Source organism: Lynx rufus, unplaced genomic scaffold, assembly GCF_022079265.1.
Source record: "Lynx rufus isolate CCGP_SWC_20201006 ecotype Redwood Valley unplaced genomic scaffold, mLynRuf1.p SCAF_10, whole genome shotgun sequence".
NCBI classification, from domain to species: Eukaryota; Metazoa; Chordata; class Mammalia; order Carnivora; family Felidae; genus Lynx; species Lynx rufus.
Genome location: NW_025814824.1, coordinates 18,715,666 through 18,742,049, shown reverse-complemented (window position 1 = coordinate 18,742,049; position 26,384 = coordinate 18,715,666). Strand labels below are relative to the sequence as shown.

The 26,384-nt window shown below is 35.8% G+C and overlaps 1 protein-coding gene across 3 annotated transcripts in view; it reads right to left on the bottom strand.

Annotated features, from left to right (window-relative positions):
* VPS13A (vacuolar protein sorting 13 homolog A) overlaps window positions 1-26,384 on the bottom strand; it is a 260,584-nt gene that overhangs the window by 202,863 nt on the left and 31,337 nt on the right. For all 3 annotated transcript variants that reach the window (XM_047102413.1, XM_047102419.1, XM_047102427.1), the window contains exons 7-17: window positions 26,136-26,195; window positions 24,158-24,217; window positions 23,899-23,979; window positions 20,171-20,228; window positions 15,351-15,478; window positions 15,041-15,147; window positions 12,993-13,164; window positions 11,355-11,417; window positions 10,743-10,872; window positions 9,336-9,430; window positions 8,887-9,029 (exon numbers count right to left, since the gene is read on the bottom strand). In XM_047102413.1, coding sequence (XP_046958369.1) covers window positions 8,887-9,029; window positions 9,336-9,430; window positions 10,743-10,872; window positions 11,355-11,417; window positions 12,993-13,164; window positions 15,041-15,147; window positions 15,351-15,478; window positions 20,171-20,228; window positions 23,899-23,979; window positions 24,158-24,217; window positions 26,136-26,195 — 1,097 coding nt within the window. The remainder of the gene's footprint in view (window positions 1-8,886; window positions 9,030-9,335; window positions 9,431-10,742; window positions 10,873-11,354; window positions 11,418-12,992; window positions 13,165-15,040; window positions 15,148-15,350; window positions 15,479-20,170; window positions 20,229-23,898; window positions 23,980-24,157; window positions 24,218-26,135; window positions 26,196-26,384) is intronic.

Here is a 26,384-nt window from a genome sequence, read left to right as displayed (position 1 = left end):
GTATACTCTTATGCATGCTCGTGTACAAGTGAGATGAGTAACAGTAATGATACCAGGGACTAGAAGAAGGAATACAGGTATTTTTGTTCTTATAAAGTACTCACACTACCCATGAAATACTATAGTGTTATTTGAAAGCTGACTTGGATCATTATTAACCTATATAGAAAACTCTAGGGGCAACCACAAAAAAAATTAGAAAAAAAGTTATAACTTGATATGATAATAAAGGTGAGAAAACAAAATCACACAAGATACTCAATTAAACCACAAAGGCCAGAAAAGGCAAGAAAGACAAAAACAGGAACAAGGAACAAGGACATCAAACAAAAAACAGAACTATGGTAGATGTTAATGTTACAACAATGAGGAGACAAGCCACAGACTATGAAAAAATATTCACAAAAGACACATCTAATAAGAGTTATCCAAAATATACAAAGAACTCTTAAAACTAAAAAAACCCCAAACAACACAGTTTATAAAGGGGGCCAAAGCCTTAACAGACACCTCACCGAAGAAGACGTACAGATGGCAAATAGATGCTCCATATCAGGTACAGCAAGAAAATGCAAATGGAAACAAAACAGATGCCAGGGTACCTTGGTGGCTTAGTTGGTTAAGCGTCTGATTCTTGATTTCAGGTCACTATCTCCCAGTCATGAGATAGAGCCCTGCATCACAGGGAGCCTGCTTAAGATTCTCTCTTCTCTCTGCCCCTCCCCCTGCTCATGCTCTGTCTCAAAAAACAAAAACAAAAACAAAAACAACCACAGATGCCACTACACACCAATTAGAATGGCCAAAATCTGAAACACTGACAACAACCAAATAAGGGCAAGGATGTAGGAACTCTCACACATTACTAGTGGGAATGCAAAATGGTACAGCCTGTGGAAAACCGTGTGGTGGCAATTTCTTATAAAACTAATTTCTTACAAAACTAAACATACTCTTACCATACAATCCAGCAGTCATGCTTCTTGGTATTTACTCAAAACAGCTGAAAACTTATATGAAAACCTGTACACAGATGTTTATAGCAACTTTATTTATAATTGCCAAAACTCTAAAGCAACCAAGATGGGTTTCAGTAGGCGAATGGATAAATAAACTGTTATAGCCTGACAACACCATGTTCTTAAGCACTTCAACAAATGTACCACTGAGCCAAGAAAAGGCATGATGGAACCTTAAGTGCGTATTACAAAGTGAAAAGAAGTCAATCTGAGAAGGATACATAGTATATGATTCTAACTACACGCATGACATTTTGGAAAAGGCACAACTATGAACACAGTAAAAGATCAGAGGTTGAGGGATGGGGATGATGGATAGGCTGAACAGAGAATTTTTAGGGCAATGAAAATACTCTGTATGATCCCATAGTGATGGACACATCATTATATGTTTGTCCAAACCCATATAATGCACACTACCAAGAACGAGTGACAATATAAACTATGAACTTTGGGTAAGTATAATGGGCCACAAAGAAGAGAAAAACTGGGAGTAATGCTTAATGCGTACGGGGTTTCACTTTGTGGGGATTCTGTGACCAGACAGGGGAAGTGATTATTCAACATTATGAATATATTAAATCCCACTGAATTGTACTCTTTGGGGATGATTTTATGTCAACTTTACCTCAATAAGGAAAAGTTAATAAAACAAATTTACTGAACTAGTAAATGCATACGCTACCAAAAAAAATTCCTGAAATCACTAACCTACCAGGTAAAGATACTTGAAAAAGTAACCTAAGCCTAAAACAAGCAGAATAAAGAAAATATAAAGGTGAGAGGATAAATTAATAAAATAGAGAATAGACAAATATAGGAAAACACAAAACCAAAGCTGTTTTTTTTTTTTTTTTTCAACGTTTATTTATTTTCGGGACAGAGAGAGACAGAGCATGAACGGGGGAGGGGCAGAGAGAGAGGGAGACACAGAATCGGAAACAGGCTCCAGGCTCTGGGCCATCAGCCCAGAGCCTGACGCGGGGCTCAAACTCACGGACCGCGAGATCGTGACCTGGCTGAAGTCGGACGCTTAACCGACTGCGCCACCCAGGCGCCCCAAAAGCTGTTTTTTTTTTAAAGGATCAACAAAATTTAGCGTAAGAAAGAAGAGCAAAGACTCGAAAAAAATTAGGAGTAAAAAAAAAAGACATTATGAGGTTTCACAGAAAGAAAAGGGGATTATGGTAATACCGTAACCAACGACTTGCCAACAAATTAGATAGCTTAAATTAAGTGGACAAATTCCTAAAAAACTACCAAAACTGACTGGAAAAAAAAAAAACCAAGAATATCTAAATAGACCTAAGAACAAGATTAGATTAAGTTAATAATTAAAAACTTCCCACAAAGAAACGCTAAGGCCTCAGTGACATTACTGGTGAATTCTACCAGCAAACATTTAATGAAGAATCAATGCCAATTCTTTACAAACTATTCCAAGGATGAGGGAACATTTCCTAACTTATTATACAAGGACAGTATTGTCTTAATACAAAACAACAGACAAAGCAATCACAAGAAAACTACAGACTTATATTCTCTTATGAACAGACATAAAAATCCTCTCCAGCAAACCAAATCCAGCTGTATGTAGACAAAATTATACATATGCCCAAAAGAATACATGGTTATTTTATCCTCTGAAAATAATTTAAGGTAATAAACCATAAATCAAAAGAATAAAGAACAAAAACACCACGATCATGTCAATAGACACAGAAAATGCATTTGACACAATCTAACAACCTTCTGGGCCAAACAAAACAAAACTCAACAAACTAGTAATAGAAGGAAATTTCTCAAACTTGATAAAAGGCATCTATGAAAAATCCACACTTAACATCATATTTAAAAGAGTTAAGCCATTCTTCATAAGATAAACAACTAGGAAAGGATTCCCTTTCTGACCACTTTTCAACATAGCACTGAAGGTTCAAACAAGGACAATTAAGAAAGAAATTAAAGAAAAGGTATCCACATTGGAAATACAGATGTAAAACTATCTCTATTTTCAGATGCAATGCTCTTGAATGCAGAAAATCCCAAGGTATTCACTAAAAACTATTCAAATAAATAAGTTTATCAAGCTTGCAGGGTATATACAAGGTTGCAGATCAATAAACAAAAATCAATTGTATTTCTACACACTTGTAATAAAAAATCCAAAAGTGAAATTAAGAACATGATGCCACCTGTAATAGCACTGATGGGGTTCAGGACACGCAGCCCCCAAATATGGCACCTTGGCATAATGAATACTTCAAGTTGAAGGAGTTTGAGAAACAGCAGAAGCAGGAAGGTCACTCTGATATTCCCCTACCCTTACTTCCCTCAAACCCTCATATAACAGGTGCCCTCCCTATACCTAGAGCAAAGCAGCATCTTTCTCTCTAAAGACAAAGGTAAACTGAGAAGAATCCTAACAAATAGGGCTTGCTGAAGTTCCCCCAGTCAAGTATACTTACCTTACACTCCCTGACCTTTCAAGTCCTTCCCAATTGTCCACTCTTCATCAAAGCTAACGTAGTCTAGTCTAACTGGTTCTTTGCATCTTCATTTCCTTATGAAGACTCTCATGTCAATTTAAAACTTACACAAAATAAATCTGTATGCTTCTCTCTTGTTAGTCTTCATCAGATTTAATTTTCAGATACAGCAAGGCACCCAAAAAGGGTTGAGGAACACTCTTTCCTTCCATACAGCATCAAAACCAATAAAATACATGAGAATATGCTTAATAAAAAAAGGTATAAAACTTGTAACTCTGAAAGGTATAAAACACTGTTGAAATTAATGAAGATCTAAATAAATGGAAAGACATCCAATGTTCACGGGCTATAAGACAATACTGTTTAAATGTCAGTACCTAAAACTGATCTCCAGATTCAACACATTCATTAAATCTAACCTGAAATTTTTTGGCAGAAATGGACAAGAGCAGCTGAAAAGACACAAAGAAATTCAAGAAAATCAGAGGAGCAAGAAAAAGAAAAAGGAAACTGGGTGTATTACTGGCAGCAGATTAATATAGATGAATGGGAATAGTGTCTAGAAATAAAATCTTACATTTATGGTAAACTCATTTTGATGAAGATACCAAGATCATTCAATGGGAAATAAGTTTTCCCAATACATGATGATAGGACAAATGAGAGAAGAGAATGAAGTTGAACCCCAACCTCAAGCCATATACAAATGTTAACTCAAAATGCATCATAAACCGAAGAGATGAAGGTATAAAATTCTCACAAGAAAATAAAATAAAGGAATATATCTTTGTGTCCTTGAGTTATGCAAAGACTTCTTGAGTCTTTAATTCAACAAAAAATAAACTGGACTTCATCAAAACCCAAAATATCCAGCAAAGAATACCATCAAAAATATGAAAACAGTAAATGAGAGAAAAGAACTAAAAAACTTTCATCTCATATGAGATTTTTTCAGTAATACATATAGAATTCTTAAAACTCTCCCAACAAATAAGAGTCTGAGGCCAGATAGCTCTCCAGGGGAATTCTACCAGACATTTAAAGCTGTTCTTCCTTTGAAGCTGTTCTAAAAAATAGAAATGGAAGCAAAACTTCCAAACTCATTCTACCAGGCCTTGATTTTAAAAGCAAAGATCCCACTAAAAAGGAGAACTACGGACCAATTTCCCTGATGAACATGGATGCAAAAATTCTCAACAAAATACTAGCAAACTGGATCCAGCAATATATTAAAATAATTCTTCATATTCCTGAGATGCAGAGCTGGTTCAATATCTGCAAATTAAACAATGTGATACATCATGTTAATAAAAGGAAGGATAAGAACCACATGATCCTATCAGTAGATGCAGAAAAAGCATTTGACAGAATACAGCATCCTTTCTTGATAAAAACCCTCAATAAAGTAGGGATAGGAGGATCATACCTCAAGACCATAAAGGTCACATACAAAAGACCATCTTCAATGGGGAAAAACGGAGAGCTTTCCCCCTAAGGTCAGGAACACAGCAAGGATGTCTACCCACACCACTGTTATTCAACATAGTACTGGAAGTCCAGCAATCAGACAACATAAAAAAACAAAAGGCATTCAAATCAGCAAGGAGGAAGTCCAACTTTGACTCTTTGCAGAAGACATGATACTCTATGTGGAAAACCCAAAAGATTCCACCAAAAACTGCTAGAATGGATAAATGAATTCAGCAAAGTCACAGGACACAAAAATCAATGCACAGAAATCATCTGCATTTCTATACACCAATAATGAAGCAGCAGAAAGAGAAATCAAGGAAATCAATCCCATTGACAATTGCACCAAAAACCATAAAATACCTAGGAATAAACCTAACCAAACAGGGGAAAAATCTATACACTGAAAACTGTAACAATTTCATGAAAGAAATTGAAGAAGACACAAAAAATGGAAAAAAAATTCCATGCCCATAGATTGGAAGAACATAATTGTTAAAATATCAATACTACCCAAAGCAATCTACATATTCAATGCAATCCCTATCAACATAACACCAGCATTCTTCACAGAACTAGAACAAACAAGCCTAAAATTTGTATGGAACCAGAAAAGACCCCCATTAGGCAAAGCAATCCTGAAAAACAAAACCAAAGCTGGAGGCATCACAATTCCGGACTTCAACCTGTATTACAAAGCTGTAATCATCAAGACTGTATGGTACTGGCACAAAAACAGACACATAGATCATTGGAACAGAATAGAGAACCCAGAAATGGACCCACAGACATATGGCCAACTAATCTTGGACAAAGCAGGAAAGAATATCCAATGGAAAAAAAAGTCTCTTCACCAAGTGGTGCTGGGAAAACCGAAGAGTGACATGCAGAAGAATGAACCTGGACCACTTTCTTACACCATACTCAAAGATAAACATAAAGGAATATATAAAGGATGAAAGACCTAAATGGATGAAAGACCTCAACATAAGACAGAAAGCCCTCAAAATCCTAGAGGAGAAAATAGGCCACAATCTCTTTGACCTCAGCTGCATCAACTTCTGACTGGACATGTCTCCAGAGGCAAGGGAAACAAAAGCAAAAATGAACTACTGGGACCTCATCAAAATAAAAAGCTTCTGCATAGAGAAGGAAACCATCAGCAAAACTAAAAGGCAACCAATGGAATGTGAGAAGATACCTGCAAATGACCTATCAGATAAGGGGTTAGTATCCAAAATCTATAAAGAACTTATCAAACTCAACACCCAAAAAAACAATCCAGTGAAGAAATAATCCAAAAGACATGAATAGATACATTTCCAAAGACATCAGGATGGCTGACCTATGAAAAAATGCTCAACACCACTCATCATCAGGGAAATACAGATCAAAACCACAATGAGATCCCCCCTCACACCTGTAAGAATGGTTAAAAATTAACTCCAGCAACAACAGATGTTGGTAAGGATGTGGAGAAAGAGGAATCTTTTTGCACCGCTGGTGGGAATGCAAACTAGTGCAGCCACTCTGGAAAACAGTATGGAGGTTCCTCAAAAAATGAAAAATAGAACTAGCCCATGACGCAGCAATTGCACTGCTAGGTATTTTACCAAGGGATACAGGGGTGCTGATTCAAAGGGGCACGTGCACCCCAATGTTTATATAACAGCATTATCAGCAATAGCCAAAGTATGAAAAGAGCCCAAATGTCTATCGACTGATGACTAGATGAAGATGTGGTATGTATACACACACACACACACACACACACATACACACACACACACACACAGTGGAATAATTACTCAGCCATGGAAAAGAATGAACCCCTGCCATTTGCAACAACGTGGATGGAACTAGAGTATATTATGCTAAGCGAAATAAGTCAGTCAGAGAAACATAACTATCGTATGACTTCACTCATATGTGGAATTTAAGAAACAAAACAGATGAACATAAAGGATGAGAAGCAAAAACAATATCAAAACAAAGGGAGACAAACCTTAAGAGACTCTTAAATACAAAGAACTGTGGGTTGCTGGCAGGGTGTTGGATGGGGGGGCAGGGGGAAGGGCTGAAGGGGTGAGGGGCAGTAAGGAGGGTACTTGTTTTGATGAGCACTAGGTGTTATATGTAAGTGATGAATCACTAACTTCTATTCCTGAGATTATTACTACACTCTATGTTAACTAACTTGGATTTAAGTTTTAAATAAATAATAAAAAATATTAAAATAGTTGCCAAGGGAAAAAAAAGAACTCTTAAAGCAGAATAATCAAAAGACAACCCAATTAATAACGGGCTATAACTTAATACACATTTCTCTAAAGAATATACAGAAACGGGTACCTGATCACACGAAAAGATGCTTAACATGATTAGCTATCAGGGAAATGCAAATCAAAACAACAGTGAGATACCAATTCACACCCGGTAGGATGGCTGTAATCCAAAGGAAGGTAAGTGTTGGCAAGGATGTAGATCAATTAGAAACTTTAGTACACTACTGATAGGAACGGAAAATGTGCAACTTCTTTGGAAGACAGTCTGGCAATTCCTTAAAAATTTAGACACAGAGTTACCGTATGAGGAAACACTTCTGCTCCGAAGTATGCACCTAAGAAAATTTAAAACCTGTTGTCCATATAAAATATTGCCAGTAAATATTTATAGCAACATTACTCATAATAACCAAAAACTAGAAACAAGCCAAATACCCATCATTTGATGAATGGGAGAACAAAATGTAGTATATCCATATGATGGAATATTACTGGGCAATAGAAAAAGGAAAAAAAAAACACTAATTCATGCTATACCACAGATGAACCTTGAAAATATGCGAAATGAAAAAAAGAAAAGAAAAATATGCTGAGTGAAAGGAGCTGGACAGAAAAGGCCATATAATTTATGATTTCATTCATTTGAAATGCCTCCAACAGACAAATTCTTAGAAATTACTTTTTGCCCTAGACTGGGGAAAAGGGAGAATGAGGAGTGGCTAATAGGTGTAGGATTTCTTTTTTTGTTTTGTTTTTAATTTTTTTTTTTAACGTTTATTTTTTTGAGACAGAGAGAGAGCACGAACGGGGGAGGGTCAGAGAGAGGGAGACACAGAATCCGAAACAGGTTCCAGGCTCTGAGCTGTCAGCACACAGCCCGACACGGGGCTCGAACTCACGGACCGCGAGATCATGACCTGAGCCTAAGTCGGCCGCCCAACCGACTGAGCCACCCAGGCGCCCCTCTTTTTTTGTTTTTTAATTTTTTTAATGTTTATTTATTTTTGAGAGACAGTATGAGCAGGAGAGGGGCGGGAAGACACAGAATCTGAACCAGGCTCCAGGCTCTGAGCTGTCAGCACAGAGCCCGACGCTGGGCTTGAACTCACGAACCATGAGAACATGACCTGAGCTGAACGAAGTCAGATGCTTATCCAACTGAGCCACCCAGGCGCCCCTAGGATTTCTTTTCTTTAGAGTGTTAAAATGTACTGGAAATAAGATAATGGTAATTGTTGCACAACTCTGTAAATATACCAATGTGAATTTCATGTAAGATACTAATGAGTTGTACACTTTAAACGGATGAATTGCATGGTATGTTAATTATATCTCTCAATAAAACTATTTTAAAAACGAAAGTAAAATAAAGACATATCCAGATAATAGCCAAATTGTTGATGCAGTTTTTGTATAGTGTGATTTGGACATTTTAGTATTATTCTTCAGTGTCCCTCTACTTTTCCTCAGCATAGAGTTTTCTATTGAACGTGTGTTATTTTATTAATTCCAAAATGTAAGTTCGTAAAAATACATAAGGATACGTTAAACCACAGTAGTCTTTATAAAATACTGTTAGGTTGTGAATTTTTTTCTTGTAAGTAAAAGAAAAATACTTACTTAATTGCTTGTGCTCCTGGTCTTTGCACGATCAAAGTGCTAAATTCTTCCACTACAATATCTAACAGTTCAGGTGTTTCTCGTTTTTCTCTTAGAACAATAGACATACTTTTCAAGTGAACAAAAAACTTCATGGCTTCAAACTAGAGTGTATTCAGAGGAATAAAATGAGAAGAAAACATATATGTAAATACAACAAATACTCTCATTCATATACTTTATTCTTTCCAATAACCAAAAAAATACTTTAAAAACAACCCTTTATATATTAAATTATCACCACATTAACATTAAAAAGTAGGGGCAATTTTTATCCTTACCTTCGAAATTAAAATAAGGAATACTTACAGACCAAATATCAAAACAAATCAGAAACCTACTTCTGAGATGATTAAAAACAGGCCTATCTATCATTAAACTCTAAGGTATAAGGCAATAAAACATCTTACTGTTTTAGGCAAGGTTGGATCAACTGCTGTTTCACTGTAGCCAATTGCTTCATAGAGTAAAACTTTTTCTTCAGGTGTCAACATTTCTTCAAGAACTACAAATCATAAAGAAGTGTTTTTCATTCTTAACTGGTAACATAAAACTAACCCATAATTTAGCTGCCTTTAACAAATGAAATGCAAATTTAACTCCTTTTATACTTTTAAGAAATTATAAAAAAACTTTGTTAATTAAAAATTTAATGTTTATGGGGCGCCTGGGTGGCGCAGTCGGTTAGGCGTCCGACTTCAGCCAGGTCACGATCTCGCGGTCCACGAGTTCGAGCCCCGCGTCGGGCTCTGGGCTGATGGCTCAGAGCCTGGAGCCTGTTTCCGATTCTGTGTCCCCTCTCTCTCTCTGCCCCTCCCCCGTTCATGCTCTGTCTCTCTCTGTCCCAAAAATGAATAAACGTTGAAAAAAAAATTAAAAAAAAAAAAAATTTAATGTTTATTTACTTTTGAGACAGCAAGAGACAGAGTGCAAGTAGGAGAGGGGCAGAGAGAGAGGGAGACACAGAATCCGAAGCAGGCTCCAGGCTCTGAAATGTCAACACAAACCCTGACACGGGGCTCGAATTCACAAACTGTGAGATCATGACCCGAGCCGAAGTTGGATGCTTAACTGACTGAGCCACTCAGGCGCCCCTTTTTCAATTTAAAAAAAAGAAATCATAACCCCTGAATGTCAGGATGGCATTGGCAATTTTAAAAGGATTAGTCTCCAAAAATATAAATTGCTAAATATATAAATTTAGCAATATAAATTTCTAAGTATTTGTATTAAGCTCACAAAATGGCTAACAGTATTACACACTTAATGGCATTGTGCTAAGCAACACACTTAGCATACAAAGTAGGTAGTATTAATATCATAATCTTCCCATTTTACAGATGACAAAATTGAGATTCAAAGAGTTTAAGTAATCAGCCTAGGATACACTGATAGTAAGTGATAGATCCAGGATATAAACTTAAGCCCCTAAATCTCCAAAGCTATGATCTTAAATATTTGGTAAGAAAACAAAAACCTTTCCAAAAACAATTTCAACAGAAATGTACAATGGCTTATACCATTTGCAAATTTTCACTTATTACTATCTATATGCATTTACTAAATCCTCTGAGCATAAAGTTCTTCTGTAAACCTTAAGGTAAAAAATGTATTATTTATTTTTTATTTGACATATATATTTGCAATGTTATAAGAGTTTTATTGAGAGTAAGAATAAGTTACATATGATATGTATGCATAATTTGCTGATTTCAATTAAAAAATTTTCTGCAAAACTTTATTTTCACACCTGATGATCAGCTACACTAAATTAATCTGATGACTAACTGCACTACTATAAAATGAAATGGACCTACTTCCAGGCTTAACATCTGGCTGTTCTTTACTTCTTGGTTCTGACCAAGTCCACAGCCAGCTAAACCATCCTTTATTATCCTCCGAATCTTTTGCTCCTTCTCTGTAAATCCTGTATCCAGCTTTCTTTACCTAAAATAAATGTTCAAATAAATGACAAATTATCCTTATTTAGCAATCTAAAGAAATAGAAATATGACACAAAACTTAACTATTCTAGTGAATAAATATAAACAACGTACTAACTGACGACAAAACACAGTAACTGCAACATCAGCCAAACCTGAGAATGTAGGACTACCAGGTACGATCAGCCCTACTGTCTTACAAGTCACGGTGATCACACGACTCCCCCCAAAATTGGATTTTCACCTTCATATGAACTGAGTGTTTGATAAGCCAAATTATTTAGAAAGAATTTTTTCCCCACAGGACCTAATTTAAATGGATGGGGCAAAACATCAAATCAAGTTTTCTTATACTACAAGAGGCAAATTTGAACCCCTTCCAGGAAACAGCATATTATAGCACAACACTAATAATATGACTACATCTGTCAAATCTACACGGAATCTAGATTTACTTTTACTAATTGAAACATAATCTGGAATTACCTCAACTTCTGCCTGTTGTCTTGATATAGTTATATTAAATACATCCAAGATCTTTTCCAACTCCTAAAAATATAAACAAAAGTGTGTTTGAAATAACTTTATATACCTATATAAACATTATAAAAATTATAAAATTGCATATATAATCTATCAAATTGCTGCACTAAAGCAAAAACGTAATAGGAAGCAGAAAATAGATCATCTATCAACATAATATTCCTGTTAAATTCTGAGACGCAGTGCTTATATATGGGTCAGCCTGGAAACTGTACTGATGGAATAACCTTAACAAAGAAACCATACATGTCATGCACACGGGTGTCACAACCTTGCATGATTCACAGACACATACTGAAAGGTATCATACAGGTACTGCTTAAAATGATTTTGGGGTTTTACTACAACAAGGGTAAACACATTAGTGTCACTTTCAACTAAAAATTATAAATCCTTCATATTATATGCACAGTTGGTTGCATCTTTAATATAAAGCAAGTCGATCTGTATACATTTAAAACTTATTTTGAAATTCTACATTTTCCAAAGTTTTTCTGGCTACTGAAATAAACTAAGATAAGCTAAATATTTCATCATATCAATACATTATTTCCATGATTGTTTTTAAGAATTTCATGCTACAATCTTTTTATCCTCCCTAGGACAAGCAAACATGACCTACCATTATCCAGAAAACAGCTTGACTCAGGATTCTACCATCCAGCAGACTTGTAGGATTCAGGTTAAGATCCAAAATAATAAGTAAGGAAATCTGTATCCATCCCAAAAGGCCTCTAAACCCAAGCATTCCTAATTAGTCTAAGTCTGCAGAAAGTGTCCCACCTCGAAATAAAAATAAAGCTCAGTCTTCAGGGAGCTCCTAATTGGAATCTGGCCTAGATTCAGAATGGTTAATTTCAAGAAGGTACCTTCCCTCAGTCTCCCTGAACTGAACTTTATCCCACAAAACAAGCCCATCTAGAATATACTATAATGCTAAAAGACTAGTATTTAGGGAGTTCTCAAGACAGATAATGAAACATAAAGTTGCTGGTTAAGACTAGAAATTCCACAAAATTAAGACAAAGAAGGCTCTCTGTATGGGTAAAAAGTTCAGGAAAGTCCATACAAGAGATGGTACTTAAGTAGAGCTTTAAGAACGAGTAAAAGTGGGGGAGAGAGAGAAAGAGAGAGATGAGGAAAGGCAGATGGACTTGGCTACAAACGTAAGCATGGTATGCATAAAAGTCAAGAAATTTATTTAATTAACACCGTCAGATGTAACAGAGAAATGGAATGGTGACAGATAATGTAAGGCTTTGAAATAGAGACACAGAGAAGATTGGAATCAATGTAGCAAATGCTTTTTAGGCTTTTGAGGTTAAAAACGTCATAGTGTGAGACTTCAAATTACTATTTGCATGAACCCAGATCTCCGCAGATTCAGAATAGTCTCTAATTCCAACAGGTCACAGGAGAATATCACCAGAGCTCATATCACCCAAGTAAATTAAGAACAGGAGTATGAAAAAGTCTAAGTTAAAAGACAGAGTCAGTCAAAATTGAAGTAGGAAGTGTTAGTCACTAAAAACGGAGGAGTTATGTAGCATAAAATGTTCAACTTTTTTTTTAAATGCTAACCTGCAAAGAGAGGAGAAGTTCACCCGTTGGCTTTTTAGTTGTTATCTTTTTTTTATACAGTTCTTTATACTGCTTCATTTTTTGCCTGTGTTCTCTAATATACTTCCATGACCACATCCGTAACCGGGGGCAGACATTTACTTCCAGAATACCATGTATAGCATAAGTCCACCTATAGTAAAACAACAAAAACAAAAACAAAACCCTACACTTAACACCCTCAAACCAACAGTAGGAAATAAAGTTACTTCCACTCCAAAACAACATATGTACCTATATAGTACACAGACTATCAAAATGGTGTACTGAGTATCTGATTTTTCCCAGCCCTATTTAAGACTACATTATTAATCTTACCTCCTTCCAAAGTGCAAGTAAACAAAATCACTAAATTTTGTTACAAAAAATATAGCTCTACAGAAAAACTATGGAAATATTACTTGGCAAATAGCACTTTAGTCACCTGAATAGTAATTAAGAGTCAACTAAATTAAAAGTATTTCCAACTTCTAGAAACAGCAAGAGCTTAATAAGCGATTAAGACTTCTGAATTTAGAAACATTTTTAATGTTTATTTTTTTTGGGGGGAGGGGCAGAGAGAGAGAGGGAGACACAGAATCTGAAGTAGGATCCACGCTCTCAGCTGTCAGCACAGAGCCCAACACAGGGCTCAAACTCACAAACAGTGAGATCACGACCTGAGCTGAAATCAGACGCTTAACCAACTGAGCCATCCAGGCACTCCAAGACTTTGGAATTTAGAAAGGGGTTATACTTCATAGACACACATAACCCGACTTTCAAGTTCAATTATATAGGCTTAAAGTATCTAATACTAAAGTTTGGATTTTTTTTAAAAAAGATATTGCTAGACACAAACTAGGATATAGTTTTTATCCCAAAACTATAGTTAATGAATGGTATTCTAGTATCTCCTTTTATAAATTTTCTTAGCATCCCTTGGAGCGCCTGGATGGCTCAGTCGGTTAAGCGTCCGACTTCAGCTCAGGTCATGATCTCACACTCCATGAGTTTGAGCCCCGCATCGGGCTCTGTGCTGACAGCTCAGAGCCTAAAGCCTGCGTCAGATTCTGCATCTTCCCCTCTCTCTGCCCCTCCTCTGCTCATGCTCTGTTTCAAAAATAAATAAAAACATTAAAAAAAATTTTTTTTAATTTTCTTAGAATCCCTTAACTCAATTTAACACAACAAGCAAAAGCCATAAATCAGTTTCTATCTGTCCTTTAAGAATATCTTAAAAAGTTATTCTAAAGTCAATAAATTCACTTTTATGCTATATATTATAAATTTAAAAAATTAGATCAAGCAATTCTACTTCTGGGTATTTATGTGAAGGAAATGAAAACACTAGTACAAAAACATATGTACCCTGAGTATTCACTGTGGCATTAATAACAACAGTCAAAATATGGAAACAACCTAAGTGTCCATCAATGAATAAATGGATAAAGAAAATGTGATGTGTATGTATACATATATACATATGTGTATACATACACACCCACACACATGCAATGGAATATTATTCAGTGCTAAGAAGGAATGAATCTTGCTATTTGTGACAACATAGATGGACCTTGAGGACATTATGCTAAGTGAAATTAGACAAAGAATGATCAACACTGTATGATCTCACTTATATATGGTATCTCAAAAAACAAAAATAAAAAAACTGAGTTCATAAATACAGAGTACAGACTGGTAGATGACAGAGATGAGGCATAGGTAGTGGTTAAAATGGGTGAAGGGAATTAAAAGATCCAAACTTCCAGTTACAAAATAAGTCATGAGGATGTAATGTACCGCATGGTAACAATAGTTAATACTATACTGCATATTTGAAAGTTGCTAAGAGATCATAAAAACTCTGAAGGAAAAAATTTTGTCATTTTATCTGGTGATGGAGGTTAACCAGACTTACTGTGCTCATCAGTTCACAACATATACAAATATTGAATCATTATAAACCTTAAACTAATGTAGTATGTCAAATTATACCTCAATTAAAAAAAACTAAGCCGTATTACCATTCTCTGGCATGATAGTGAAGAGGTACATCAGGTTTGAATTTCCTATATGGCAGATTTTGCGTCATCATATCAACTGACTCAAGAAGCTCCATAATGCTGAAATACTAAAGAATGAAAATAATAAGTCTATTAAATGTTTCAGATTTTGTGTTCAACTGTTTAAAAAGTTAAATGTTACTCTAAGACACTGTGGATTTCTGAAATACATTTAAAAATCTTAGTTCTGAAAAGTAAACATTAAAAAGTATCTTAGTTCTGCTTTTATCAAATTATAACTCAATTGAAAATTTCACTTTAAAAAAATCACCTGTGGTTTATTAAATTCAATTGCTATCTCATGTAACTCAACTTCCAGGTTTATCTTGGGTGCAGAGAAGTCAAAATCCGATCGCCGATTCATCTGAAGTTTGGCATTAGCAGATATGGGGCGAAACACTGGAAAATAATGCAAATTAAAAAAAAATTTTTTATATATACCTCTTCTTTATTTTTTTAATATATAAAATTTATTGTCAAATTGGTTTCCATACAATACCCAGTGCTCATCCCAAAAGATGCCCTCTTCAATACCCATCACCCACCCTCTCCTCCCTCCCACCCCCCATTCAGCCCTCAGTTTGTTCTCATTTTTTAAGAGTCTCTTATGCTTTGGCTCTCTCCCACTCTAACCTTCCTTTTTTTTTCCTTCCCCTCCCCCATGGTTCCTGTTAAGTTTCTCAGGATCCACATAAGAGTGAAAACATATGGTACCCTATGACCCAGCAGTAGCACTGCTAGAAATTTACCCAAGGGATACAGGAGTACTGATGCATAGGGGCACTTGTACCCCAATGTTTACAGCAGCACTCTCAACAACAGCCAAATTATGGAAAGAGCCTAAATGTCTATCAACTGATGAATGGATAAAGAAATTGTGGTTTATATACACAATGGAGTACTATGTGGCAATGAGAAAGAATGAAATATGGCCCTTTGTAGCAACGTGGACGGAACTGGAGAGTGTGATGCTAAGTGAAATAAGCCTTACAGAGAAAGGCAAATTTTAAAAATTTAAATTGAGTTATATTTCAAGAGTCTCTAAGTACTAAAGGGATGGAGTTGAAAATATTGATTTTCATTTCTTATACTCTTTCTACTTTCCCAGGTTTGCACACTGCTATAATTCGGTTAGATGAACTGTCAATTAAAAGATTCTTTTATCTTTTTCCTAACTATAATTTATATTTTCTTCTTTAAGTAAACAGACTAACTGAAATTCCCCTCAAAACACCAACATAACCCTTAAAGACAGGAACACTCTCTAAAAGGCAAAAATAGTGTAAAAAATGTTGACAAAAATACAGTTTTAAAAGAATTACATTCAAGATGCTAAGAGGAAAGAGATTTTATTTAAACACTGACTTCTATTACAGAACTATAATTTTTGAATTTCTGGTCAGTTTCTATGTATCCATCTGCCTCCTTTTGACTTGTAAAAGGAGATTTGAGAAGATGAGTGAGAGTTTACCCAGGATAACCTTCCTGGCTCGACCCATAATCTAAGACAGATTAAACTAAACCTTTTATATTTAGTATCAAAAAAGGATAACAATATTCTTGCAAAGGGAGGCCAGTAGTAGCTCAATCTATAGAGAGATCAACTATTAAATTATCAGCTAATCTGTGTAAGAACATAGTACATTCCTCTGATTTTAATCATCCCCAAGGCACAGCACTTAATTTTTTCACACTGAGCATTCAAATGTACTCAACATATTATACTCAATTATATACATATGTTGAACTTGAATAAAACAAGAAGATATTCCACAATAGGAGACTGGTTAAATTCATCATAGTACATCCATACAATAAAATACCACACAGTGAAAAATAAGAAAAACTTATATATAAATGGAAGGATACGTACAAAGCAATAAACCACTAAAATGATTCCTCTCCCCCACCTTTCTCATGTTACATGGAAGACTACACAACTCCCATACCCTCCCTGGTTGCAATCTCTATCCATCCCTGGGTTACAATCTCTCCTACCTCTCTCTGATTTTAGCTCCTGGCAACTCTAATTTCCAAGTGATTTCCATATACAAATGCTCTTTCCAAAACCAAAGCCTCTCAGAACCTTGGACTCCTACCCCTTACTTCATCCACTAAACCTCATCATGCCCATAGCCCCGCCCTCTCCATAAATTCAGTCTCAAGCATCCAACTCTCCTACCGCCACCACGTACCTCTCTAGTATTCTGATACCAAACCTCCAGGTCCTGTGGAACCTAACACTCATTGATCCTATTCTTTCTCTGTCCTTCACCTCCGCCTCATGTCCTCAGTTCCCTCCCCACCCTATTAAAATTCTATGATCGGTTATGTTAATCATTGCCCTGCATTCACTCTTCATTCCTTTGTCCTTCTCACTTTTGTCAGTGATCAGGCAAAACCCTAATTCTGGATAAAACCCCTCACCATGTATTCTACACCTATAATCTACCACAGAAGTTGAATTTTATCAGGGAAAAAAAAATTACACAGTCACACAGATCGGCCTCACTATGTCATAAATCCCACAGTTCCTCAATGTTGTTGAGAAATCATACAGCATTTAGTCAAGGACAGGCCAAATCCATACCCACAGCATGTTTTTGCACAAGCAGTGAACTAGGAATGATTGTTACACTTTTAAACGGTTGTTTAAAGGAAAAAAGAAAAATATGCGACAGAGGCTGTATACACATGGCCTTCAAACTGAAAAATACTTAATTTACTACATGGCCCTTAAAAAAAAAAAAATTGGGGCGCCTGGGTGGCGCAGTCGGTTAAGCGTCCGACTTCAGCCAGGTCACGATCTCGCGGTCCGGGAGTTCGAGCCCCGCGTCAGGCTTTGGGCTGATGGCTCGGAGCCTGGAGCCTGTTTCCAATTCTGTGTCTCCCTCTCTCTCTGCCCCTCCCCCGTTCATGCTCTGTCTCTCTCTGTCCCAAAAATAAATAAACGTTGAAAAAAAAAAATTAAAAAAAAAAAATTGCCCAACCCCTACCCTATCTCAGTGGCTCTCAAAATTTGGTATTAATCAAAATCACCAAGAAAGCCTATTAAAACATAGATTGCCAAGGTTCACTCTCAGAGGTTCCGATTCAGTCTGTCTGGGATGAGCCCTAGGATTTACATTGCTAACAAGTTTCCAAGTAATACTGATGCTGCTAGTCTGAACTGCACTTTGAGAATACGGTTCTAGTCAATTCTCTCTCCCGTTAACCTACATGGGTATTTCACAGCCTCTCCTCCCTCCAAAAACCTCCCAACACCTCACATATTAAGAAGTAAGAGCTCATCAAAGTAGTTCCATAAACTATCACCATCTCTACTGCCCACCCAGTATCAGGACTTGTGTCTCACGCCTGAAATCTGTCTTATGATTGAACTAATCACGTTCTCTGTGTGGAAAAGCACTCCACTTGTGCATAAGATCCTATCCCCTTTTACCCACATCAATAAAGAAATTATCCCTTCTCTATCTTGCTTCATTTATTCATGTTCTACAGATGATTCTCATCTCAACCTATGAATAAGCTGTTGACTCTCCCATTAAATAAAAAAAAAAAGCCTTCAGTCCTCCTTCCCTCTCCAACAGGTATGCCAATTATCAATTTATTATCTGTGAACTCTGAATTCATCCTTCATTGTCTATTCTAAAAACTAGACTTGGGCCCTTGAAATATTTTTTACCAGCTAGCGTAATACTAATCTTTATCAGTAGGGGGCGCCGGAGAAATACTGTAAGAGGAGTTATGTTTGATGGTTCTAATGTGCTCATTCCACAGACTCCTGCACTGCCATGGTTTTTCCACCACCCAGCTCCCACAAAATGGCTCCTACAGAATTCTGCTCCTTCAACGTCCCGCTCCTACAGTATGACAGCAGCTCCTACACTATGACAGACTTCTTCAGCACCAGCCTCCTGAACTGCACGGCGACTAGCAGCAGCCAGCAAATTCTCCCAGCACCCTAATGCAGTTCTCCAGTGAAGTGCCTCCCACAGGACAAATCTCTATGAGAATCCATAAAGTTCCTGAGGGTGAATTTCCAACAAGTTTAGAGACTTTCCTGGCAATCGGTGAACCCTGGTCACATAGATCTCTATGCTGAGGCAGGCAGACCGTCTTCTCTGGGCACTCCATCTTAGTCCTAGGGTAGGGGCAGTTCCTTCTACTATTCCTTTTTTTCTTTAGAGTTCTCTCTACTTGTTAGCGAATCCTTGGTGACTCCAATCCCCTGTTACAGTCATTTTTTATATTAAACTTCCCCTGCTCAAATTACTGTGTGGTTTCTCTCTCATCAGGTCCTGACTATCGCAGCAGGAAATGACAGCAGGGCAAAGGAGAATAAGTCAAACCTAAGTGACAGACAGGAGAATCATCAATACACATGACAAGAAATCTCATCTGTTCCTAATGTTTCCTTTGATGAAAAGAATCTAGAAAATAAAACCAAAACCATGAAATGGATAGTTTAAGAGTGAAAACAAGACTCAACTTTAGGAAATTAATAAAGTATAATCATGAAGGTAGAAGAATACAGCAAAGAATCACTGAAGACATCAGACGACCAAAGCTAATAAAGAAGTTACCCACTCACCAATCAGTATTTACTGAGTACCTACAGAGTACAAGAAACGCTACTCCTTTCAACTTGAAATTTTACTCATTTCTGAAAAGTACATGTTCATTTCAGAAAATTTGGAACCAAATGCAAGTATGGAGAAGAAAAGTTTTAAATATACATTTTAAAAATAGTAAGATTACACTACAGACTATGGCAGCTAGCTTATTAAACTGTATTTGTCATTTAAAATGTCTTAACATTATAATTATTATGAATAGTCCTTAGAGATTTACCACATTTATTACATCCTCTCTCGGGACATTTTTCTTTCCTATAGTTTTGAAATATAGCAAAAAGTTCCCCAACAATGAAGGGCATTGAGCAGACAGCTGTTTTATTTGTGCATATGTATTATAAATACCTTGACTTATATGACAAAATTAACATGAAACATCACAGTGACATTAACAATGTTCATTAAAATTTATACCAATTACTTTAATTGTACTTATTTTATAAAATGTACTTACCAAAATCATAACCTTCTGGAACAATATTTTTATTGACAATACCATTCCTCAAGCTGTCCTATTAAAAGACAAACTGCTTTTATTTATATTCATGCCAACAGGTCTTTATTCTACAAAATCCTACCATATGCAAAAAAAAAAAAGCTGAAAAACAATTTAAAAAATAAAAAACTCAAACTCAGGAGGACTTAGCTATGGAAAATATTAAACTGGTTAGACAATATCCCATTAAACTACTACTATTAAAGAATGTTCTAGGAACTATTTGAATATATGTGTGTTTTTATATATTTGTGTACAAACACATATATAAAATTTGACAAAATTCAACATCCATTTATGAAAAAGTATCTTAAGAAAGTGGGAATGAAGGAAATACACCTTAACATAAGAAAGGCCATATATGACAATCCCACAGCTAACATCATGCTCAATAGTTAAAACCTGAAAGCTTTTCTTCTAACATTAGGAACGAGACAAAGATGCCCACTACTCTGCCCACCACAGAATTAGAAGTCCTAGCCAGAGCAATTAGGCAAGAAAAAGAATGTAAGGCATCCAAATTGGAAAGGAAGAAGTAAAACTATCACTGTTTGTAGATGATATAACATTCTATATAGAAAACCCTACAGACTCCACCAAAAACTGTTAAAACTAATTAATTCAGTAAAATCGTAGGATACAAAATTAACATACAGAAATCTCCTGCATTTCTACACACTAATAATGAAGTAGCAGAAAGAGAAATTGATAAAACAATCCAATTTACAATTACATCAAAAGGAATAAAATACATAGGAATAAATTAAACCAAGGAAGCCAAAGACTTGTACACCAAAAACTATAAGACACTGAAGAGACAAACTAAAGATGCCAAAAAAAGGGACCATATTCCATGCTCCATATTTCAAGATACATTGTGAAAAAGTCCATACTAGCCAAAGCAATCTACAAATTCAATGCAATCCCTGTCAAATTTCCAATGGCATTATTCACAGAAATAGAATGATCCTAATATAAGTATGAAACCACAAGAGACCTCAAAAACCAAAGTAATCTTGAGAAAGAACCTGGAGATATCACAAGCCTTGATTTCAAATTCTATTCAAAACTACAGTAATCAAAACAGTATGGTATTGGCATAAAAACGGACACACAGATTAATGGCATAGAATAAAGAGCCCAGAAATATATCCATGCATATGTATGGTCAATTAATTTCCACAAAGAAGCCAAAAATGTACAGTGGGGAAAGGAGAGTCTCTTCAATATGTGGTGTTTGGAAAACTGGACAACCACATGCAAGAAAATGAAACTGGACCACTACCTTAGACCATACACAAAATTAACTCAAAATAGATTAAAGACGTGAAGCCATAAAAATCCTGAAAGAAAAGATAGGCAGTAAGTACCTTGACACTGGTCTTGCCGATGACATTTTGGACCTGACACCAAAAGAAAACTAAAGAAAAACAAGTGGATGGGAATGCAAGCTGGTGCAGCCACTCTGGAAAACAGTATGGAGGTTCCTCAGAAAACTAAAAATAGAACTACCCTACCACCCAGCAATGGCACAACTAGGCATTTATCCCTGGGATACAGGTGTGCTGTTTCAAAGGGACACATGCACCCCAATGTTTATAGTATATATATACATATACATAGTATATATACACAATATACGATTACTCGGCAATCAAAAAGAATGAAATCTTGCCATTTCCAACTACATGGAGGGAGCTAGAGGGTATTATGCCAAGTGAAATTAGTCAGAGAAAGACAAAAGTCTTATGACTTCACTCATATGAGCACTTTATGAGACAAAACAGATGAACATAAGGGAAGGGAAACAAACCTAATAGAAAAACAGGGAGAGACTCAAATATGGAGAACAAACTGAGGGTTACTGGAGGGGTTGTGGGGGGGGGTGGGCTAAATGGGTAAGGGGCATTAAGGAATCTACTACTGAGATCATTGTTGCACTATATGCTAACTAATTTGGATGTAAACTTAAAAAAAATTTTTTTATTTAAAAAAAAAGAAAAAAAAAACAAAAGTAAGTTGAACACATCAAACTAAAAAGATTCTACAAAGCAAAGGAAGCCATCAATATAATGAACAGGCAACCTACTGAAGAGGAGAAGATATATGCAAATCATTTATCAGATGAGTGGTCAATATGCAAAATATATGAAGAACTCCTACAACCCAATTTCAGAGAAATAATCCAATTAAAAAATGGGCAGAGGATTGGAAAAGACATTTTCTGGACAGATGGCCAACAGATACATGAAAAGGTACTCAACACCACTTATCATCAGGGGAATGCAAATCAAAAGCAACTAACACCTGTTAGAATGGTTATTAACTTTTTTCCAAAGTAGGCTCCATGCCCAGCATGGAGCCCAACACAGGGATGCTTAACTGGCAGTGGCACCCAGGTACCCTAAAACGGTTATTATCGAAATAACACGTGTTGGCAAGGATGTGGAGAAAACTGAACTCTTACACACTGTGGGTAGAAATATCAATAGATGCAACCCCTATAGAAAAGAGTATGGAGGGTCTTCAAAAAATTAAAAGGAGAACTACCATATGATTCAACAATTCCACTGCTGAACATTTACCCAAAGAAAAGAAAAACATGAGCTAGAAAAGATATGTGCACCTCCATGTTCACTGCAGCATTAATTCTAATAGCTAAAATATGGAAAAGACCTACATGTCTATTGATAGATGAATGGATAAAGAAAATATAGTATAAATACACAGTGGAGTATCATTCAGCCATTAAAATGAAGGAAATCTTACCATCTGCAACATGGATGAACCTTGAGGCCTTATGCTAAGTGAAATAAGTCAGAGAGACATATACCCTATGACCTTACACATAGAATGCTTAAAAAAAATTAAAAATAAAAATGAAAAAAAAGCCAAGCTCATACTCATGGGTACAGGGAACAGATTGGTGGTTGTCAGAGTGGGAAATATGCATAATGTGTAAACAGAATCAAAAGGTAAGAACTTCTTGTTATAAAAGAAGTCAGTTATGAGGATGTATGTAATGTACAACATGGCAACTATAGTTAGTAATATCATATTGTACATTTTTTTAAAGTTATTTTGAGATAGTGAGCAAACAATAGTGGGGGAAGGACAGAGAGACAGAGAGAGACAGAGAGAGGGAGGGAGGGAGAGAAAGAATCCCAAGTAGGCTCCATGCTCAGTGCTGAGTCCGACACAGGGCTTGATTCCACAAATTGGGAGATCATGACCTAAGCCAAAATTAAAAGTCGAACATTCAACAGACTGAGCCACCCAGGTGTCCCTCATATTGCATATTTTAAAGTTACTGAGAGAGTAAATCTTAAAAGTACTCATTAAAAGTTTTGAGATTAACTATGTACGGTAATGGATGTTAGACTTATTGTAATCATTTCACGTTACATACAAATGCTGAACCATTACCGTGCACACGTGAAATTATGTATATATATGTAAATATAATTGTCAATTATACAAAATCGTCAATTATACAAAAAAATGGGTCTATACACATTTGTGTACAGGCACATATATATTCACATATTTCTGTAAATGCTGCTAATGGATTTTGTCTAGGAAAAAAGACCACAAACTACGGTATGTTAATAAATGACGACGAATAAAACCAAATGCAAAATATACTAACAAAAGCATATACACACATCCCAAAAAGATTTACTTACCAATGATTCATCATAATCATTAAGGTAAAACAACTGAGACTTCACATTCCAATAGGCAAAAAGGTTATCCAATCGGATTAACTGAAAATAAATCAAGTTTATTACACATCTCATTTTCTTTAAATGATAAACATACGCTATTTTCAGAAGTCTCAAATCACTAAATCATATAATCAAGTTAAGCAAGTAAAAACTCACACGAATCCTTAATAAAAGTCTTCTTTATCAAGTCTATGGGTTGACAGGATATTTATTTTACCTTACGAAAGAGTTTCTCAGTTTCATCATGTAAACATGGAATCCAGAATTGATCAGTTGTCTGAAAATGAAAACAGTGAAAGTGTCATAGCACATGAAATGGCTGACAAATTGTTATCAACATGCCCTTGACCAATTTCCCATGAAAATGTCCTTGAAAACCTTCAGTGAAAGGATATTAACCACAACAAAGTCTCTCACTGGTGACTGAAAAAGCAAACAAGTCAACAGGCAATTACAAACAGGTAAGTGCCACCAAAGAGGTTAAATACACAGTTCTCAGAATAACGTAGGAGCCTCAAACTCAGCGGGTAATGGAGAAAGTGATGACTAATACATGATATATGGATAGAAATTACTGATTTTAAGGGGCGCCTGGATGGCTCAGTCAGTTGAGCACCCGACTTCAGCTCAGGTCATGATCTCACAGTTCGTGGGTTTGAGTCCTATGTCAGGCTCTGTGCTGACAGCTCAGAGGGATTGGGATTCTGTGTCTCCAATTCTCTCTGCGCCCCTCCCCGCCCCCCCACTCCCATTCCCACTCTCTTTCAAAAATAAATAAACATTAAAAAAAATTTGGAAATTATTGATTTTAAGGTTAGTAGGCAATATGATTCAGAGTAGGAAAACATGCAAATATACAACATGTTCAGGGAATTGAAGAAGCCCAGTGTTGCCAGAGAACATAAAGCAAACAAAAGAGATGAAACCAGATGTTACCAGGGGTCAGATTAAAATAGATTAAAACTATTTTAAAACAACACTATTGACTTAATTCTAATAGCAATGAGAAGCCACTGAGGGCAATCAAGTGTTTAGATGCTTATTCTACAAAGATGGTTTTCATTTTCTGGTAGAGAACTGAACAGATGACAACAGTGACTTTCAAACTTTAGTGTGTATCAAAATCACCTGGAGGGCTTTCTAAACCCTAGATTGCTGGGCCCCCAGCTGAGTTTCTAACTGAACAGGTCTGCACTAGGGGACCAGTTTCTAAGGTCTCCCAAAGGGGATGATCAAAACCGCTCTGTCACAGTTACCCATGACCCACATGTTGCCATACCCAATGTAATTCTCATCCTTATTTTTCAAACTAACAGCAGCATTTGACAGTTTATCCCACCCAACTTTAGTGAATAACTTTTAATTTGGCTTTTCTTTTTTTGCTTGTAGTAGGTCCATGTTTTAAGAAGAAATTGTACACAAAAACTCAATGGATATAAATAAATAAAGCATGTAACGAAATACTACAGAGCAATTAAACTGAATTGAATTACATGTAGCAACACAAGTAAATATTAACACTGTGAAGAGAAAATGAAAATTTGTAGAAAAATCATGTAAAGTATTTATGTAAACTTTTAAAAACCTACCGGTATTATACATTTCTAATTGACATATTATACCAAAGTTTAAAAAGTTAGGATGTTTATCTCTGGGAGAAGGGTAAGAGTAGGAAACAAAAGGGTTTTAAACTTTATTCCTAACAGTTTATTCTTTAAAAGTATTCAAAATATAAGCCAAATGACAGATTCCTCAACTGTCCACAACATTGATGCAACAATGTTTCATAATCCTCTATTTGCTCCCATACTTTAAAAATTCCTCAATTTGAAAAATCAGGAACCAAGTTTGCCACCATATTAATAATGGTGGTAAGAAAATGAGTGATTTCTTTCTGTTTTTCATGATTTATCGGTTTCTGAAATAAACATTACTTTTATTTTGTATTTAAGAAATGGATTTTTAAGGAAAAAATATCAAATATATTCTGCAAATAATAGGCCTTCATATTTTAAACTAAATTTGATTATCAAACATTTTTTGAAATGCTAAACTACCTACCCCGAATTCCAATCTACCTTATGCACTTTCTGTACCAATTCTACATAGGCACCTATTTTTGATGCTAGCATACAAGAACACTAATAGCTTGATGAAATGCACAATACGGTTAAACTGCTTTTTAAACAAAGTACCTGCATGCTGAGATTTTGAAGGGAAATACCAAATGACAATGGATTGTCTCGATTTGTGATCTAAAGAGAAAAGAGCAAATTTTACTCAGATTTTTAGTGGTTAAACAAAATTACAGAAAAAGTTCGTTTTCTGGAAAACATTCTTTTTCAAATACTCAAAAACATTTTACTACTTTTTAGAACAACCTTTATTCCTGTGTTTTTCCCAGTATTAATTAAAATTTTAAGTATCAATGTATTAGTGTTGCA